Source organism: Cenococcum geophilum (assembly GCF_001692895.1).
Source record: "Cenococcum geophilum 1.58 unplaced genomic scaffold K441scaffold_4, whole genome shotgun sequence".
Classification (NCBI taxonomy): Eukaryota; Fungi; Ascomycota; class Dothideomycetes; order Gloniales; family Gloniaceae; genus Cenococcum; species Cenococcum geophilum.
This window is the reverse complement of record NW_027137562.1, coordinates 2,798,976-2,814,052: the sequence shown is the minus strand read 5'-3', so window position 1 is coordinate 2,814,052 and position 15,077 is coordinate 2,798,976. Positions and strand designations below refer to the sequence as shown.

Here is a 15,077-nt window from a genome sequence, read left to right as displayed (position 1 = left end):
TAAAACAGATAACTTGCCCCTTTATACCGCTGCACTTATTCTTTATTTAGCCCGTTATATAAGATATATTAAGTAGGTTTAGAAGAAAAAGTAACGTAAGCCTATACTTAATAGCGTTAAAGAGCTTTAGGAAAGATATTAGAATAGAAGTTTTACGCCTAGAAGTATATTATTATATAAAAGGCTAGCTCTAGCTTAAGACCTTAATAAGTTTAATAAGATTACTAAGGATTTTAATAGTATAATATTTTAACTAAAAAGTTAAGATAAGTATAAGGACTTTATCTCTAAGACGCTATATAAGATTTTAATAACTATACTTTAGTAGTGGTCTTAAGAACAGCAATAAAAGCGCTAGCTATGGCTCTCGCTTATAGCAATTAAAATTCTCTTAATTTTAGTAATAAGCAATAAGCTAGAAAGAGTTTTTTTAGGAGGACGTTGTATAGTATTATAGGAGAGAATATAGATAGATTCTAAAACTCTTAAGAAAACAAAGTGTTTAAAGAATTGGCATTAGAGAAGAACTATAAAAGAAATAGGTAATTTTTCTCTAAGTATTTAGCTATATAGTTAGGGGGGAAAGGTATTGTAATATCCGTAATATCTACAATATCCGCAATATACGCAATATCCGCAGTATTCGCAATATCCGCAATATCTGCAATATCCGTAATATCCGCAATATCTACAATATCTGTAATATCTGCAATATCTGCCAAATTCTGCTAAGTCTACTAAATTCTGCCGAATTCTGCCAGGAGTCTTACCAGTTGGGGTAGAAAAGCTCCGCACGGGCACTTTTATCCTTATCGATTGCGATATTTTATGCATTTTCTATTGGATAAAGGATATTTTATGCTCGCTTATTCGCATTATCCAAAACAACCCTGTTAAGGGATATACATTAGCTAAAATAGTCTAATCTTTACTGGATTATTCGTATCTCTAGAGTGTCCTATTAATTTGGAGTTTGTGCCTCTAAACCGTCAACGCGTCTCCTTTTAACTACGTCGTCTTTCCGAATGTCAGATAGAACTAAGTAGACCTCTCCTATTTCCAAAGTCATTCATATTATCAGAAATACAAGGCCTTCTGCCACCAGACACAGCGTTGGTTGGCAGTGTCATCGAGAATGTGGGAAATGCTGGTATAATTTAGATCCAGGATGGTTGCGTTCGGCCCATACATATTGAATACCGGCATGCCTTTCGCGCTTGGCTGCCCCGTCTTCACAAAGCTCGTGAAATACTCTTGCATGGCGACCGCTACCGTTGTGTTTGCCACGGAAGTGGTTGGTGGACCGCCAGTGTAATATGTATATGGGACGTCTTGGCCGTGCAGGGCTGGTGGAATGGAGAAGAGATATGCGTAGGTGCGATTGGCGAACGCCGTATCCAAGTAAAATGTATTACACGTAAACACCAAGTCTGACAAGGTGAGAGATGTGCGCTGGGTCTCGTTGATATAGCCATATGTACCGTCAAACACAGGCGGATAGAGCTGTTGAGCAAGGTAGTACACAACCGCAGATGAGACGCCTGGGAACGGTATGCGGAAGTATTCTTCATAAAGATCTTCGGTTTGCACGTATGGACTGGTAAATATCAAACCCTCATCGGAATTATGGCCGACCATTACGCGGAGAGATTTGTCGAAGCGGCCTTGAGCGAGGAGTTGGCCCGCGGGCGCAGGAGCAAAGTCGCCATCCACAACAGGTCCGTAAACGAACCACCCATAGCTAGCTTCGCTAATTTGGGCGATGTTGGACTGCATAATAAGTGCTGTCGGAACTTGCCTGAGATCCTGCAGGCTTGTGCAATTATTGAGTTGTAAGGCTTGGTTGTAGATTTGCTCCTGTCTGTAATTTGAGGCCAAAGGTAGGAATCCTGGTGACTGAGAAATTGCTTGCTGGAATGGTACTGAGCCTTGGCTTCCCCCGTACGCCTGGATATAAAGTTGAGTAGTGAATCTTGACCTGAGGCTGAACGCCGATTTAGAAGAAACATACTGTAATTTGGTGCATCACACTTCCCCCACCTGCACTCTCCCCCATGACGGTCACCCTATCCTTATCACCTCCGAACAGGCCGATATATTGCTGTACCCATTCGAGGGAAAATCTTTGATCCAACAGCCCGGCGTTCGCTGCGCCACCCTGAGCTTGGAACGAGGGGCCGGAGAGCCATCCAAAAGCACCAAGTCGGTAGTTCATGGCAACGTAAATGATCTCGCCGTTCGAAGCATTTCCACTTGCTGCCAGTAACCCGGCGGGGTTGTGTGAGGCTTTCTCACCGCTCGTGTAACCGCCTCCGTAGATCCAAACAAGCACGGGGGCGCCATAACCAAGGCCGGCCGACTCGAATACTTGCCGCGGGACGAATACGTCCAAGAACAGGCAATCTTCGGATATCCTGGGGTCTGGTTTTGGTGTGGTCGTAGGAGTGGGGATTGATGAAGATGGGTTGAAAGGTATTGATAAGAGAATATCTGAAACAAATATTCCTGCGGTCGTTACCCACGACGGAATTGCTTGAGGGCAAATCCTTCCAGTACTACCATTATCTACTTTTGAGCGGTTCGTAGTAGGAGTCTGGGGAGGTGCGAATCTCAGGTTTCCAACAGGGGGAGCAGCATAACGAATGTTACTAAAATTATAAAAACCACCCGCTTGCTAGACGTTTGTGAGCTTGGAGGGTTCAGGGAGTCTGCTAGTTAAACTTGAAAAGAAACCCACATTAAAAGATGAAGCTTGTTGCAGTTAGTAGCCTAAATCAACAATAAGCAAGGATGAATTAGTAGAGGCCGCATATACAAGACTAAATGACGAAAGCACTAATTCTAGTGTTTTGAAGCTATGGAGAAGCATTGCGGAGGAGTTCACAAAAGTAACAGCAGTCGCAGCAGTAGCTAGCAAAACAAGATGAGGGGGAGAGAAGCGCTAGAGGGTCAAAAGCAGGAAGCTGCGAGGAAAGTTTCAAAGTCATATATATTGCAGCAGGTATAAAATACTTCTTTCTACGAGTATCTTCTCCGCGTCCACAGCCTAGCCCAGCCCCAGACGGCGCGAGAGAATTGGGCCTTTCCCACGCCTTGGGATTTAAGTGTGAGTACGTCACGCGCGGGGAGCTTCCTAGCAGCAGCATAAGCCGGTGGCTTATTGGACGGGGCGTTAGCGGAATCAAGGATAGATGAGCCTTTGCTAGCATGCTGTAGTGAAGTTGCGGGGCAATAATCTGGAGTTTTTGGAGCGAGGGTGCACAGGCCATTTAGACGTCGTCAGCCAGCTTTGAGGCCGTGCCAGGCGTGGACAAATAAGTCGTGGCACACTTTTTTTTGCCCATGCGAAGAACAACTGAGGTTTAACAACCACACGTTGAATAAAATCGTCTAAAGTTTCGTATACACAGCCCATTAATAACTTTATACTTAGCATAAATTTTTTAAAAGTTTATCTCTTACCAGCTTTTAGAATTTTACGCTAAAGAAGCTTCTTAGTAAGAAAGTTGTGCCACGACCTATTTGTCCATGCCTGGTGCCCCCGCGTACGACTCCCGAGGGTGCAGAATAGCTCCAAGGCGATTGCGGCTGAGGGCTGAGGAAGTTGCTGGTTAGCCAGGGTAATGACAAGAATTTCGCTACACGGCGCAGTCTGAGGTCGTTGGAGCTTTCATTTGTGTTGCGGCCACGACTAAAGCGAGCGCATCACCGAACGCATTTCAAAGCCTATAGGGAAACCTCGGCACCTGGGGGAAAAGTACCGCCATGCTGGAGGGCAGACTTGTTCCCCCCCGATTCGATCCCGACTTGATCCCTGCACTGCTTATTCATGCGCCCAATGCCATGATAGGTAATGAATGCATGAACTATGCCACTATCATGGAATTGTTCAACCCATATGAGCCGAAAGAGCGAAAACTTGTTCATTTACACCAGACGCCTCCAAAGCCAGTGGTATGAATATCCAGCTATGTACAGTTGAAGTCCCACAAAGCGCCCCAGCCATCATAAATATCCAGTCTCCTACTTAGGAAACTAGTAAGAATACTCGACCCGCCGACTCTTCAGCTACGATTTACATCACATACAGTAAATTGGTATCTAGCGGGATCTGGCGGTTAGTTATAATGCAAATGGAAAACGGGCGAATGGTGAAGCTTACTCAGTGGATGGCTGCAGCTGAGCTGTGGCTTTTGAGTGTACTTGCCCTCCAGCTCATCACGGATACTGTTGAGCAGTTGCACGTAGCTCTGGTTCGGGTTTTTCTTAAGTGCATTGATGAACGCCCAAGACATCGCTCCTGTCGCCTCACCGCCAATTGACGCGTCCGCTCTAATAAAACACCTGTTAGATTGTCGAGTTTGAAGAAGTATATTTTATTGACGTTGGAGTTTGCGGATGTGCTTGGTAAGTTGAAATAAGTGAAAAGCATTGTAACTTACGAAGTCTGAGTATCTTTGCTGCCGGACCACATGATCACATCCGCAGGCGAGGTCTTCGTCCGTAAGTTCCTTTGGTATACCTCATCACCGGACGTGATCTTCTTAAACAAGCCTGAAGCGTTCGAAATCATCCCACTAATATCTTTCCGAGCATATGAGGAAACAATGCCGAGCAAGCCTTGGCCAGCCTCTTTGGCAAGGTTGGGTTCCTTGAGGACACCTTGGGTGGAGTAGATATACGGAAGGTCGAGAGCTGAGCCGGAGTGGCACGAGTCGAATATGGCAGTCAGACGGACACCTGGCTGAAGAGGAGCCACCCTAGAGTGTCCAAGATTAGTTCACGTCGCGGTCATTTCGGTGACACAAGACGTACATAATTCGGTGCATCTCATCATCAACAATGTGACCCGCAGTCCTAAAGTCAACAGGGTAAATAACCTCATCATAACCGTCATCTTCATCGCCATCAAGATCCTTTGTCTGACCACCATGTCCTACGCAACCCTTAGCACGGCTTAAAAGATTAAATATCGAAAATCGTACCTGAATAGTGGAAGAACAAGGAATCGTCAGGATGGGCGTCTTTCACAAGCCAATGCATCGCCCGTAAAATGTTTACCTTAGTCGGCTGGCTCATAGGGTTCTGCTGGTCATCGGTCAGGATTACCATATCTTCCCGTTTATAACCAAAATGGCCGTTCAGGTAGGTTGACATGTTTTTGACGTCGTTGATGCATCCCCGCAGTTGCCCACGTTGTCCGAAGTAGTTAATGCCGATCAGTAGAGCTTTCCTTCGTCCGTTACAACTAGAGTATTGGAAAGTGTAGCCTGCTGGAGCTCCCGGCCCGAAATTTTGTGCTTGGGTCGGAGGAGGCGGAGGCGCGTTGTGGTTACCGTGTGTCCATTGGTTACTGTTTACTGTCGGCATCACCCCTAGGTTACGTTGTCAGAATTTACGCAGAATGGATTACGATCTATCAATTACCCGGTCTGGGATACTGTCCTGGAGGTGCGCCTTGCGGAGGCGCGCCTTGGTTTGGAGGAGGATATCCACCATACTGTGGCGCCGGTGGGGGAGTCTGGACAACGTGTAAGCAGAGCATGTTGGTCAAGTTCCGTGTTCCACGCACCTGGTGATAACCACCATACTGTTGCGGCGGAGGAGTCGGTTGCCCATAGCCGTTATAAGGTGGTTGTGGGGAGGGGGGCGCTTGAGGTGGATAACCGCCATACTGTTGCGGCCTGCAGTAAGAGTCAGCTTAGGAACGTGGCGGCGAACCAGTGCAACTTACGGCGGGTATTGCTGCGGAGGATATCCTTGAGGCTGGCCATAGTTCTGCGGCGGCGGAGCTCCATAGCCCCCTCCATGATGAGGCTGGCCACCTTGAAAATTCTGTCCTGGATAGTAAGACATGGTATTGTGTAGCAATATGCCGAGGTCGGCACGCTGGAATATGGCTCAAGGCGGAAGGGCGGGTATTTAGTGGAAAGTGTTACAGGTATCGCTGAGGTATGTCGAATGTACGGAGAGTATATGGCTGGTATGAGAATTGATGCGCGGTGGAATAGGATCGTGGTCGGTTCTTAAGTATGTTTGCGAGGTGGAGGGTCGAGGTGGAGGTTTTCAACACCGCGGGGTCACTTGATAGGGCTGAAAGACGACGAGACCGGAGGCGGTGATGTGATGGCCAACGAAAACGGACGACAGAGGAGGATGGGCTTTTTGAGGTTACTTTGACAAACTCCTGCACGACGTTGTAGCGTATAACCCCGGCGAAATGATGGTGTTGAAGGGTCGGGGTGTAGAGCCACGAAACGCCAGAGGGCCGCGCCGAGAAGCCCAGTGCGAAGCGAAGGGCCTTGTCCACCTCTCTATGGCACCTCTTCATTTTCCACCACGTTGGAAAGAGCTCGAGCTCCAATCTCCTTTGCCGCTCCGAAGCTTTTGCGCCTCCAATCGCAGCTCTCAGGCGCTTTCTAGACCATCATACTGCTGGTGTTCGACCGTCGAACCATCAAGCCCCTTTGTGGCTGTTGCTTCCGCGGCCTGTCCGGGCAGCAGACGGTCAGAACTAAGATTTTCGGATGCCCGAAATGGCTGGACATGGCTGGACATGGCTGCACAGCTGGCAGCAGTTGTACTTGACATGGGAAGGAGTCCCACCAGCGACGTGCCGACCACCAATGCCGCCAATTACAGCCCAATCGAAGCGACTCTGCCCCAATCGCGTCGTGTGTTCTAATGTGTTCTGATGTGAGCCTTTCCCGTTTCTCTCTCATCGTGCTGCAGCTCGTCCGATCAGTAAAAGAAAAAAAACCCGTGTATTCCTGCCTAGAGCTCTGTCTGCGGAAAATGTGGCTTGCGTAAACATGGGTAACCGAGCGGTGAAGACCGAGAACCACCACGACATCCACCACAACATAGCCCTACACCCAGTGTTGGCACTGTGGCCCTGTGGCTCTGCGGCCCTGTGACCCTCTACCTATGCTTAAATCCCCATGTTTAGCAGTCTTCGCGGCAGTGCAGGTCTGCCTGCAGCATGTTGCATTTAACTCTATGGCACCAATTGTCCAATGAAGTTGTCGCAATTACCCAAGTCGTTCTCTAGATGCGCGTGAAGCTATACTTATCCTCTCAACCACCTCAACTTCTCTCCGCCTTCACCGCACCACCATCTCTCATGGCTTCAATCAAGATATTCGATGCAACATAGAGACACCGCCGACGACATCTCCTGAGCCTCCGCCCTCCCCGGAAGCTTCTGTTTTCATCCTATGCAACACCGAAGCGCGGAGCGGTCGAGGACGTTGAGTGAAGAGCTAGAATCAGTCGCTCTGAACGGTAATGTCTCTGCTTAATTCGCTGCCACTGCTGTTACTGCTGCATACTGCACAACTTTAACACAACAGGTTGAAGGTGTTGCTGGCGCCAATGATCCGGCTCCAGCTGTAGGATCTCTGTCCTTGATAAACAACGGTGAGCTTCTACAGTACTGATAGGACCTAGACTTTAGCTGGCTTACTTTGAAATCGCAACCCGAACCATACACATGCCGATTGCCTCTCAGCTCCCAGTATTGCTATATTAAGAAGTCTTACGCCTTATCATAGCCACAGGACAAGACGAGGGAGACTTTGGAATTCTAAAGTAGATTGGCCCAACTCAAGGGCCAGACATCTTGCTGAAGCGCTCCAAGATCTGGATGCAGTTTTTCTGGCATCTTACAGGTTTATCATTCGTGTGCAGGGGGACTGGGGGTACTGTTTTCGCAATCCAAGTAGGACCCCTTCCATGCGATACATCTGGACCTCATTGCGTTCCCGGTCACTCCTTGTCGGCCACACGTTCGTCCCCCGGCAACTCTAGTACGATTCCTGGATACGTATCTCTAGACCCTGCCAAGCCACGATTTGGTCCGAGAGTAATTTCCACGTGGATGGGGCGAAAGGAGGCTCGGGGAAGTTTTGACAAGAGTGGGACGCCCCACGGACGTCAAGAGAAACATGACTAAAAGAGCATATAATTGTTCGCTTGTGACCCCCGAAGTATCCGTGCTTAGGCTGGGGTATTTGGTCGCCTTCGGGGTATATTTTGATTGGCACGGCTAGTCGGATTTCAAAGTCTGGCGCTTCTTCTTTAGGATACGATGCTAGAAGTGGTCGGGATTTGCACCCTATTCGAGCTTGACCCTTGTCTTCACGCCACATCCTATGCCCGCGTAAGCTTGTCAAATTTTTTCACACAAGGGCTCCGAAGGTTGAGATTGATGACGACTCTAGCCTTGCGCTCCCTGACACGACTGGGCTCCTAGGTTCAACAATTTCGTGCATAGCCCGGACCTACGTCAGTCCACCGATAACGGCTGCTGGCTACTTTATCTATTTTCTCCTTGCTGCTGTCTGCGTAATCTGGATGAGATACATACACCATTCAATGAACAATGGGTACGAGTTCAGAGCCAGAACTGCAGTCCATCCTTCTATTTGGGGATCTCTACCCTTGTTTTCCGTTTAATATAACGTCTAAACTAAAGTCCGTTTTAATTGAGTTTGTCAAACCCCTAATTGTAAGCCACACTGAGATGACAACTTTTTCCAGGGTTTAATGCTTTTGATTCTAACCTTCTTACATCCTTTCCACAGCTGAAAATTTACAGCATACTATGTAGACACCATTTAATAAGCACTCGATTACATTATTACTCGAGCATGTTATAATTGCCCCGAGCGAATAATCTTCATGTTATGGTAGCATTTAGCTTTCATAACTCTGAGAAGACATCGTATTCAAAGTGGCGCTCTTTGGTATGATTTTGGTAATTGCCCTTTAATGATACTCTCATTTCAATTAATAAGTCCACCCTCGGCTATGCCTCCCAGTGACAATCCGGAGAACGGCATCCATAGCAGCGGCTCCTAAAAAGAGCGGCTTTTAATCAAACCTTAATAGCATCGTAATTAAAGTGATTCAAGATACCCTTAACAATACAACAAATCAAGTTGTCCTACCTGACTGTCTCAAATCGGGCTGACAACTTTAATATAACCTACTACATACTATGTAGAGGTAAATGCATAATAACGTTGTCCAATCGCGCTTTTAGGAGTGGTTTCAGCTACTTCGCTATTAGCTTAAGGACGATTTTGATAGTCTTTTGAGGAGGCTTTTGTTTACCTAATGACCCTCTAGAGGCATCTAAACGCTTGTCGGAAGCCTTTCTAGCATGGAAATACCTAAATGAGTCCTACCCCGCTTAGTACGTTGATCAATAATACTCATCTTCACTAGCTAAGGGGAAGCGTGAAGTACAATTCGTGCGTCAGAGTCAGATGCTGAGAAAGATCAGTCTGCCAACAAACTGCTCCCACCAAGGACGTTGCGACACGGCGTTGACTTTAATTGCAACAGGGGCCCCACAAGTTGCAATTGTTAGAGTCACTAAACCTACTTATGCTGATCGCCCTCCGCCATGTGCAGATCAGGTAGTTGCGCACCCTATGGTATAGTCTATCGGTATAGGCATAAGGATCCTTGGCAGGATGGTCTAGATAGCACATGTAGCGTTGAGCATGATGATTTGATAGGTCGTGAATGTGCTTCAGTCAAAAGGATGTAGTACAAAATGTAGGGAAAATTCCCGGTAATTCCTTTTTCATGCCTCAAATTTTAGTACACAAGAATTTAGGCAAGAGCAGCATAGACAGGTCCACTCGTTCCTTATTATACGATAGTACGTGATGATGCGAACCAATTCCAATGTCTCCGTGGGGACAATCGAGCCCGGGTATACTTTCTCATCTAAGAATACAAAGACCATCTGCGCCCCGCACAAGCGCTCATTAGAGAGCGTCGTGATATGCACAATGTAGAATAGATAAAACGTCCGCCCAATTTGAGAAGCCCAAAACCCTTTAGCCAATAAAAGAAGATAAAATTCCCGTCGTACATTCCGTCAATCGTTGCTCTCCGGCGCGGTGCTCAAGACAAAGGAAACTGGATCAGGCAAGGACACAAAAATGTCCGCATGTAAAGGAGCACTCCCGTTCGCTGAAAAAGTGAGATTTGAAGTTTGGTCTTCGAAAAACGCACAATTACAAATATATATGAATTTTTTAAGGCTCCGACTAAGGGTGGAGATAAGAGCGGGAAGAATGAAGTAGACGAAGCCGTCGCATGGTCCGCTGAAGAGGGGCGAGGGCTATGAAAGAAAGCAAAACAGGCATTAGCAGGGTCCAAAAAAATCTATGCGGCAATGAGCTCGGAGTTCCGGGTAGCTACGACCCCACCATCAGTATCAATAACAGTAGACTCGGCGGCGATATTCTCGTTGCCATGAATTTCGTTCTTGGCCGCCTCGGCCTCACGCTCAGCATAGATCTTTTCTTTTAGAAACTGTGCAGCAGTAAGCGAGTCGATGTACGTGCGAAACTTGACTATTTCCCGGAGGAGATACGACGATTTGCGTTCCCAGTTTGCCATGGCTTTAGCAGCGTTGGGGTGGCGAGGAGAGAACTGCAAAATAGTATTAGTACCTTGAAAAAAAACTGTGAGAGATCTGATAATACTTACAGTAATGAGCATAGGCGCCCGCAATTCATTGTGGCGGGCCAGCTCGTCCTCGATATTCTTAACATATGCAGTTAGGGCCTTTAGCTGATCGACCTCCATCAGGTTGCTAGCCATCATGCTCTGCGTCGGTGGGCACCACTCAGATAGAGGTACTTTGTCGCCGGGCAGTCTCGCTTTGACAGTTCCAGAAGTGTGATCCATAGAGCTGCGAATCGAGCTTTGCATGCTCGGACGTGGTATGGAGACGCTATTCGAAGGTGCGCTATCTTGTCGGATCAGTGCTGGATTGATGACATTCTCACCCCAGCCATATTCAATGTTGCTGACGCCGCCAACGAGGGGTTCCTTAGATAATCTTGCAGACCAGTAATTTGCTGTTGATACGAACTCTTTCACAATATCTGGCGTACCGACTTGGAAGAGGTGCACAGCACCTGTAGGCAGAGACAAAGCCCAGACATGTGGCCTTGACTTTGAGTATCCTGGCGGAGGAAGAGCGCTGGCGATCGACTGTCTAAGCAAGAAGCTACCTAAAGCTTCCGCATTGTCCATCCAGTTGCCACCACCGACAACGCTACCAGCAGAAGGCCGAAACTTGTTTTTCTGGCGCAAGGATTTTGAGTTCATGCTGAATGAGAAGAGACGCATGTAACCCTTCTCAATGACAGCGAAGCACTCGTTCCAATTACGGTCTTTGGCCTTTTTGTCAAGTGATTCGAGATGATGTTTGTGCTTCAGAATACCTTCCTTCGCCCAAGGCGCTCCCGCAAGCTCAAGCGTTTCGTCTTCAAGAAGTGGTGCGACACGGCTGAACTCCTCGGAACTTGTAATGGTCATGCCTTCCTCACGAATGATAGCTTGGCTAAGAGCATTGGCGAATCCGATGGACTGTTGATAATCCCCGTGGGCAAATTGCGACCCAAGAGACTCCATAGACATGGATGTCTGGGTTTTACCAAAGGAATATTTGCTCCAAGTACTAGATCCAGCGGGGCTCCAAACAGACTGATCGTCCAGACTGGTCCTGCTTGATCCGATCGTGGAGGTTGGGTACATTCGCGACCTAGATCGTGTCTTGGAGTTCCAGCGGGCTGCTACGCTGCGGAAATCGGTTTGGGACCGCCCACGGTAGCTGGCGGTATCGGAAGGTGCCTTGCTCAAAACGCTTGGAGTACGCCGCAACATAGAACTGACGGAAAGACTATTTGTGGATGGTTGGTCATGAGTTTGTACTGCACCATGCAAAGGCAATCGCTGTTGTCGGATTGAATTGTAGAAGTCTTTCAACACAATCTCAACCTGGAATTCCCAGCCTTTGGCAGAGCCTTCGTATGGCGCTTTTACAAGGACATTGCAATTATCCGCGTGAGCTGAGTCGGGCGTCGTAAGGAGGCCGTCAGAGCCTGTTCGTACAGGGGGCCTGACGGAGAGTCGATTGCGAGACCTCTTGGTTTCAAGGGAAGGTCGCTCTTCTGAGACTTCAGGTGGAAATGTTGGAGATTCAGCGGCGGGTGAACTCGGCTCTGACCATGGAATCCCCCCTCTGGCCTGTGTTGTTTGTGGCCGTAGAGTGTCATCAAACACATCCGGGGCTGCTTCTGCACTTACACGACGGATTGTGGGGAGAGTGTTCTTGACGAATTGGTTTCGAGTCATTCTCGATTCGATATCAGCAAGATGTAGGTCAGTGTTGAGGAGAAGGACGGAGTAACAAATAGTATGCACAACATCTAGGTAGTCAATATTAGTGGGAAGGACTCGCGCATGGTTGGGGCTAGAAAAACTGACCTGTCGCCTTGAAGCCATGATTGGGATTGCACTCGCACCATCGTTCGGAAAATGACATGAGGATACGATCCACTTGTTGTGTCTCTGCCCTGAGAACAAGCTTGCCGCAGAGATCCCTCATCGCAGACAGAATGTTGAGGCCAGACCAGTCGAACAGATCCATGTATGCTTTTCGAGTTCGCGAGCTTGTCGGGCTGACATCCCCTAGCATTCCAGCAGCCTCAGCTTTGGTGACGAGGTCCTCTTCTCCATTGAATATCTTCAAAGCTCTATCCCTGTCTTCTTTTGTGGGCTCTTCGTCTTGGGAGGAGCGATCTTTACCGAACCCATCCACAACCCCACCCTCACCAATGTCACCTCCATCAACTTGCACGACAGGCAGACTAGTGGCCGATTGGAAGATATCGCTCGTGGAGGATGGGGTTGCTTGCTCGGTAGTTGGAGAGACTTTCTGCGAAGTTCGAGCACCTTCAAGAGGAAGGGACAGTAGTTCCGGCTCGTCAAACTTCTCCTCCGATGAAGTAGGTTCAATCCATACACGATTGGTCCTACTAGATGCGCTCAAGAAAGAGAGCTTCTTGATGGGCGTAGTGATAACCCATCCATCGTCCTCACCGTCAGCCGAAGGTGATGACTTGCCAATGTCGAGGACATGTGAACTGAGCAGCTCTGATCTCTTCTCACCAATATTCGCTTTCCGCCGTGGTGTTTCGCTTTCTTTGCCGCGCATGGGAAATTGGAGGATGGATGGAGATGTGGGGCAGATTTTAGGCCTCCGCGTCTCGTCTGGAAGGCCAAACGTCGGGCTCTTCCCCGAAGGTGTGACACCTCCACTTCTATCCTCATTTCCACTGCTGTCTGCAAGGAAAGAGTCGTCGTGTGGATTGGTGAGGTTTGTCCGACCGCGCTTCATCTTTAATTTCAGTTTGGGGCTCTCAGTGTTAAGGGAGTGGGAGGTTTTAATTGCTTCTCCCCGCGAAGACGATACGCTATTATCAGTACCACGGGAACTCGGCTTGACCGTACGGACGGTTGCATCTTTATGGGGCGCATATCCTGGCGAGAAGCCACCGATATGCTCACCGTTTGTCTTATCCTCCCCGGCGGGCTGGTATTCCCGACTGTCATAATATGTCTCCCCAGGACTCGCTAGATCGCTTAGGTATGGATTCATTACCTTTCGCAAACTACTTATGGAGGGACTTGGTTGGGCGGCAGGCATTAATTGTAGTGGCATTACGGGCGGTAGTGCAGTCTCCGACACTGACTTCTTCCGCCGTCGGAAGAATGAAGAATGCTTCTTGTTCAGCGTTGGTGCTGGTGGTTGCTGCGGTTGCGGTTCCGGCTGCGGTAGCTCTTTGGCAGCTGCTGGGGCGGTTTGAGGAGGTGATTTGGGTAAGTATTTAAGCTGTGAAGCAATGTGATGACTACTCCCTTGGGTTGTTTTAGGGCGATTGGGGGTATCATCTACAGGATAAATATCGACTGGAGGTAGTTGGGGAGGAGCTAAGGAGGCTTCGTGATGTTGGGGAGGATGATGATTCTTGGAGGACCAAAAGACGCGTCTGAAGAAGCCCTGCTTTTCTTTAGGGGCATTTGAGGCGGTTGGAGAAGCCATGGGTGCTTTGCGTAGAGCCACGGTTGGACTGGGTGCTGGTGGATCCGTAAAAGCTGGGATCGGGGGTAGTTCGCGTAGATTGCTCGCGTTAAAAAAATCATTCGCCTGTGACCTCATATTCGACTCTTGTGTGTGGCTTCTGCCCTTCCGGAGAGTTTTGCCCGTTGAGGATCGAATACTATTTTTACGTTGAGGGACAGGTGCCTGAGGAGGGGCGTAACTCGGTTGTGGTGGGTATATAGGAGAGGTCGCTGGTGGTTCTTGCGGCCTCCTAGGTCCTACGGGCACAGTTGGCTCCGGAGCAGCGTCGTAGTGGTTGTATGCCGTGGCTTGGGGTCGGCCCCTATCCAATACTGTATTCGAGAATCCTTGCGCAGGGGATGCCCGCGTCCGATCACCGTAACTGTGATCAAAACTAGCAGAGCGGTTTCCAAAAGCTAAACGATGTGTACCCAAAACTTGGCTATAGCCAAAGTCCATGCTAGATGAGCCACTGCCCTTGCTTCCCTTCTTTCCACCTCCTCGAACGTGCGCCGAGACGGGTGGATCGCTGAATACGCCTTTTGACTGCGTGTCGGCGCTGATCCTCGCAGAATTGAATCCTCCCCTCAGACTCTCAATTCTACTAAGGCCATTCTGAAAGTTTGAACTACTATTACTCCTCCGTCCTCGTGAATGGTGACTCGAATATCGGCTGGATGTGTCATCGGGAGGGGGCTCGTAGTCGGAGGAGTAGGAAGAAGTATATGTGTGACCACGAAGTCGTGAAGGTTTTGGCGGAGCGTATTGAGAATTGGCGGAGGTGAAGAAATGGTCGTCGTCAAAATTCGAATAAAGCGCAGTGTGACTGGGAAAGGAGGGAGCGCCGGTCGGGAGCTGGTCCAGTGACAGCAGCATATTGTCCACAACGGAATCTCTGGTGCCATCGGCAAAGGACAAATCATGGGAATCCCTCAATCTATCAAATTCCCTCTCTCCATTTCTGTGATTGTCGACTGGGGTGGAATCGTCGAGGAAGGTCTCTTGTTGAGTAGGCCGGGTGTTAAGCGCGCGCATAGACGTCTTGCCCTTTTGAAGCCTTGAGAAGCCCGTCCTCGGCGTTCTTGGAGGAGAGTCGTCACGCATTCCACCCCTTGAATTGGTCTGCTCTGCCATGGTA

At 48.6% G+C, this 15,077-nt stretch overlaps 3 protein-coding genes across 3 annotated transcripts; all 3 read right to left on the bottom strand.

Annotated features, from left to right (window-relative positions):
- Positions 1-861: 861 nt before the first annotated feature.
- Positions 862-2,243, bottom strand: K441DRAFT_652830 (alpha/beta-hydrolase). Its single transcript, XM_067647429.1, has 2 exons — positions 2,012-2,243; positions 862-1,947 (listed from the first exon to the last, which is right to left on the bottom strand). The coding sequence occupies exons 1-2, from the start codon at positions 2,213-2,215 to the stop codon at positions 1,078-1,080; spliced, it is 1,074 nt and encodes a 357-aa protein (XP_067508854.1). The 5' UTR covers positions 2,216-2,243; the 3' UTR covers positions 862-1,077.
- A 1,541-nt stretch (positions 2,244-3,784) lies between these two features.
- Positions 3,785-6,325, bottom strand: K441DRAFT_652829 (uncharacterized protein). The gene is made up of 8 exons (XM_067647428.1): positions 5,735-6,325; positions 5,573-5,684; positions 5,428-5,521; positions 4,986-5,375; positions 4,816-4,936; positions 4,443-4,760; positions 4,163-4,332; positions 3,785-4,101 (listed from the first exon to the last, which is right to left on the bottom strand). The coding sequence occupies exons 1-8, from the start codon at positions 5,854-5,856 to the stop codon at positions 4,076-4,078; spliced, it is 1,353 nt and encodes a 450-aa protein (XP_067508853.1). The 5' UTR covers positions 5,857-6,325; the 3' UTR covers positions 3,785-4,075.
- Positions 6,326-10,185: 3,860 nt separating this feature from the next.
- K441DRAFT_539477 (uncharacterized protein) lies at positions 10,186-15,073 on the bottom strand (the record flags this gene model as incomplete). Its single annotated transcript, XM_067642558.1, has 3 exons — positions 10,186-10,455; positions 10,513-12,242; positions 12,301-15,073. The coding sequence occupies 3 exons, from the start codon at positions 15,071-15,073 to the stop codon at positions 10,186-10,188; spliced, it is 4,773 nt and encodes a 1,590-aa protein (XP_067508852.1).
- Positions 15,074-15,077: the final 4 nt, after the last annotated feature.